Below are 4787 nucleotides of genomic sequence, written 5' to 3'. Positions count from 1 at the left end.
GAAACATTTTTCATTAATAGAATCTGAATTAACAAAAATTGATTTCATTGGTTAAATTGTTCATTTTGACAATAAATAATCTAGAATTCAAATCTTATTAATGAGTTAAAGTAATATTTAATATATATTTATGTCTTAACTTGACATTTAGAATCATGTATTTATGGCTTCAGCCACTTGGAAATGGGTCCAAGTTTGAAGCGTTAGCCGGTGGCAGGGGCGCCAAGTGACCCATTGCGATGGGATTGGAGCTACCTAACCAAACCCCCAATTTTGGCCTACAATATATGAACAATTCTTCATTTCCCACGAGGCACACCTACCACCACAGAAGCAGCTATGCTAATATACCAAAACACCCCTTCTCTGCTCAACTCTCAGGCCTAATAAGAGCGATGAAAAACAGAAAGCAATGTCTAGTAGATGACAACAAATTCACACCAGCACCCGCACTTACCCAAGCCCAACCACACGCCACCATATCTTTTTCCAAAATCCTAGTTTCTCAGACACAAACGACCCAAGTTCTAACCCCTTAATTCTAACTATCTGTCCCTTGTGTGCTTACACTTCACTGCTAATGGATGACCCATCATCTTCGGCAAAGACAGCTAGTCTGGACGCTCCCCTGCATGTATTTGGGTTTGAATTACAAGATTTGTCCCCCACCAAAGTCACCGGACGCCTTCAAGTCACCCAAAAGTGCTGCCAGGTGAGTTCTCAGATTGTATATTTTTTGTCTTTTTGATGCCTTGATGGTTCCAACTTAGTAATCTTTGCCGGTTTAAAAAATTAATTAATTAATAATGTTGCGATTGGCTATTGCCAAAGCAGCCATTCAAGGTGTTGCACGGTGGAGTTTCGGCTCTGATAGCGGAGGCGCTGGCTAGCATCGGGGCTCACATGGCTAGCGGTTACCAAAGAGTGGCTGGAATCCACCTTAGCATCAATCATTTGAAGCGCGCCGAACTAGGGGACCTTATCTTCGCTGAGGCCACCCCGGTCAACGTTGGCAAGACCATTCAGGTAGGTGATCTTGAGTAGCCACTAGGTACCCAACTTTCTAACCACTATTACTACTTAATTTGCATATTCATTTACCATTTCCCAATGCTGCAATCTAGATGTAAATGTATAAATGCTCTGTAAATAGCTGGACGGTCTTCTATTATTACTTTATTAATATCAAATTTTACAATTTTAAAACATGCAAAACATTGGTCTTTCCACCCCATCACCAAAATATATATCACGTGATTGTCTGTAGATATTTGATTGCAGCTACTTAAAAACACAAATTCTTTGATTTCATACACTATTGATCACTTTCCTTTTTTAGCATATCATAATACAATAATTCCCATCGAGGTTGAAAATTTTTATGACCAAACCACAACCCTTTTGGTTGCCCAATCTGATAAGCTTCACGCTAAAATATGTGCATTATTCTATATATACTTGTGTTGTTTGCTCCCCATCCAACAACAACGAGGCATACGATGACAGTGTTTCACGGTTTCAGTTTTAAGTATCCCCTCCTTGTCCTTGCTGTTGATTCTTGCTAAGTCTCATTTACCAAATCAACTAATTGCCATTAATACCACTGAGCCAGATCTTTACATTTGCCAAAATGATAGAAAAAGCATGTTATAATTTCTAGTGGAAAAGCATTCAGATCGAAGATCAGTATGTACTATTTTGGTCTTAAATGCCAATGCACCATGCGTTAAACAACGTTGTTGAAACTATAATTATGATACTAATAACGGCTGTTTCACAACGCTGCCAAATTGTAAATTTCAACAGGTATGGGAGGTTCGACTATGGAAAACAGACCCTTCAAGCTCAGGGAGCAGATCCTTGGTATCCTCATCGAGGGTTAGTCTTCTGTGCAACATGCCTGTGCCAGAGCATGCAAAGGATGCTGGAGAGAATCTCAAGAAGTTTGCCAAGCTATGATATTGGACTCGGTTCTGTATTTTTTTTTATTTTCTGAGATATACTTGGCTCTATATTTGCTGTAATGACAGCAACAACAAATTTAACAACGAATTCCAGATCACCTGTATACATGTACAACCCTTGGTTAATTGAACAACAATTTCTGCAATGTTATATATATCCAATCCATCATATATATTTGCTTAAATCCTAATCTTCTGCTTAGGTAAGTAAAAGAATATTGTAAGTCCGATCTGGTGGAAAAAAGTGGTGGCAATGATCAATTCAATTATGTGGAACATGATTATAAACGAGCTAGCCATGAGTCCAGCTTCAGCAGAAGCATGTAATCAAGGAAAGGTGTAATCGAAATGGCCAGTTGTCGGTGGCTCAACATCAACAACAACCTCAAGTAAGACAAGAATTCTAGAAATCCATGATAATGATGACAGTAACTACAATTTTGTTTCTTTTTAGCTAGTTTACTAAGCGAATCCCCTCATCTAGCAGAAAAATAAAATGCTACGGGCCAGAAAATCATAGAGCAACAGTTGTTATTTCCTGTCAATTGAACACCAACTCCATTTATCTTGAATTAGGGTATATATACTTGAGGTATTGAAAATAGTAATTACTACTAGAGTAAGATATCGATAAGCAGATAGCACATTGTAGACAGCAAGTGCAGGAATTTTGGTGGATTAATTCACGAGTCATACAAATGATACGAAATGCAGTCCTGAATAAACAGAGAAGTCAGTAGCAGTTGGCGCCAGTGGAAGGAGAGGGTTTGTTCGCAGGTGGAGTTGGGGAGACTTTTTGCCTGGTAAAGTGGAGATGGAGGATTAGAGATAGAATAAGAAATTGAAGATGTATTTGTTAGGCAATGTGATGAAGGATAAGTCCAGAAATCAGATTAAGAAGTAAAGAAGCCAAAATGCAAACTGATGAAGACAGCAAAACGCAGAAAGCTGGAAATGAAGGAAAGAATAAAACGCATCATTTTAACAGGATTTAAACGCACCGTTTCATTTAAGGCAGCCTCAAAGCACAGCCGTTTCAAATCTACTGTTTAGGTGTTTCAATGTTTGTTGAACTTGTAATTAATTAGAATAAATTTTTCTCTATCCTCTTGATTAGTTGAAAGCAACTGTGTGTAAAACTCTTGTACCCTTTATTCATTAATGACATTTGTGCCGTTTTCATCATCTTCTCACAGTATTTAGAATAAGAAGAGAAACCGATTTAGAATAAGAGGGGTCAAAAGACCCCTCCAGTCTTTATATTTTCAATTTTGTTTAATTTAATTTTTGTACTCAAAATCGAAATAATTTAATCCATTAATTTTGAGAATTGCATCAATTTAGACCTTTCTCCTAACGGCATCCAATTTTATCATTAAAAGATGATGTCAGCGATGACATGTTATATTTTGATAATGTAGCATGTCACATGGCATCGAGTGGTGACGTGGTAATGCCACGTAACACTATACGATGATGTGGCAGTGCTGATGTAACACTGACATGATGTCGTGGTAATGTCACATGGCACTATATGATGATGTGACAGTGCCACGTGGCAAATCAAAAAACTTCTGAAAAAAAATTCTATCATGTCATAAGGATTAAATTGAATAAAAATATATAGTACATGGATTATATTGAATAAAATTGAGATGTTGATGGACTAAATTGAAAAAATATTTAAAAAGTACAAATCTTTAAGTAGATTATTGATATGCTTATCAATAAACCAAATATTTAAGTGTAAAAGATTTTTAGTATTAAAAATATATATAAATATTTTATTATTAGATTATTTGATTCTAGAATATGTAATTAATTTATCTTTTTTACAAAAATTAAGTTTGAATGCTCCTTCTATAAAAAAAATTTAAAGAAATTTCATACCTAGAATCAAATTTAGATGAATAACTTGCATTAGTTAAAATAAAATAATATAAAATGACTAAATATGTTGATTTAGTTATAACTTTCACAATTTACAAGTATACATTCTTTTGAAATTATTCAACTCTTACCTAATTTACCTTTTATTTAAATTTACTCAAATTAACAAAATATGTTGATTTAATTACAACTTTCACAATTTACAAATACATATTCTTTTGCAATTATTCAACTCTTACCCAATTTACCTTTTTTTTAAATTTACTCAAAATTTCTTATAAAACTATTTTATTTAAATTCAAATACCACAATCAAATTTTGCTAAATTTAAATTTAAATTATTAATTTGGATCTACAAAAAATTTGTTAATAAAATAAAATGGTGCAAATATTTATAGTTATATTTAACTTTATCAACTATAAATAAAGTCTTTAATCTAGGAAATTTCAACTTAAAAAATATAACTTGAAATATTAAACAAAATAAAAACATAAAAAATAAATAAAAAATTAGAAGGGTGGGGCTCAGATTTTATGGTTGTAATAAGAGGTTTGTCATGTCCAAATTAAGCAAGTTAAAATAAAAAATTATTTTTATAATTATCACTAACTCCATATCTCCGTTTTTCATTTTTTAAAAAGAAAAAACTAAATCAACATATTTTGCTAATTTGACTTTGGCTCAAGTTAAAAACTAAGTTAACTAAATTTCAAATTTTTATACTATTACAAATAGAAGAAAAATATAATTTATTTAGTCATTTTATATTATTTTATGCTAATATAATATAAGTTATTTATCTAAATTTGACTTCAGGTATAGAATTTTTTTCAAAATTTTTTTATAGGAGGAGTATTCAAACTTAATTTTTGTAAAAAATATAAATTAATTTACATATTCTAGAATCAAATAATCAAGTAAGAATATATATA

General features: G+C 32.7%; 1 protein-coding gene across 1 annotated transcript; it reads left to right on the top strand.

Moving 5' to 3' along the window:
- Positions 319–2135, top strand: LOC18603787 (1,4-dihydroxy-2-naphthoyl-CoA thioesterase 1). The gene is made up of 3 exons (XM_018118702.1): positions 319–712; positions 835–1026; positions 1807–2135. Exons 1-3 carry the CDS (start codon positions 581–583, stop codon positions 1957–1959), a joined length of 477 nt encoding a protein of 158 aa, XP_017974191.1. The 5' UTR covers positions 319–580; the 3' UTR covers positions 1960–2135.

Source organism: Theobroma cacao, chromosome 4 (genome assembly GCF_000208745.1).
Source record: "Theobroma cacao cultivar B97-61/B2 chromosome 4, Criollo_cocoa_genome_V2, whole genome shotgun sequence".
Taxonomy (NCBI): Eukaryota; Viridiplantae; Streptophyta; class Magnoliopsida; order Malvales; family Malvaceae; genus Theobroma; species Theobroma cacao.
Note: the sequence above shows the minus strand (reverse complement) of the source record. Positions and strands in the feature narration are given on the sequence as shown.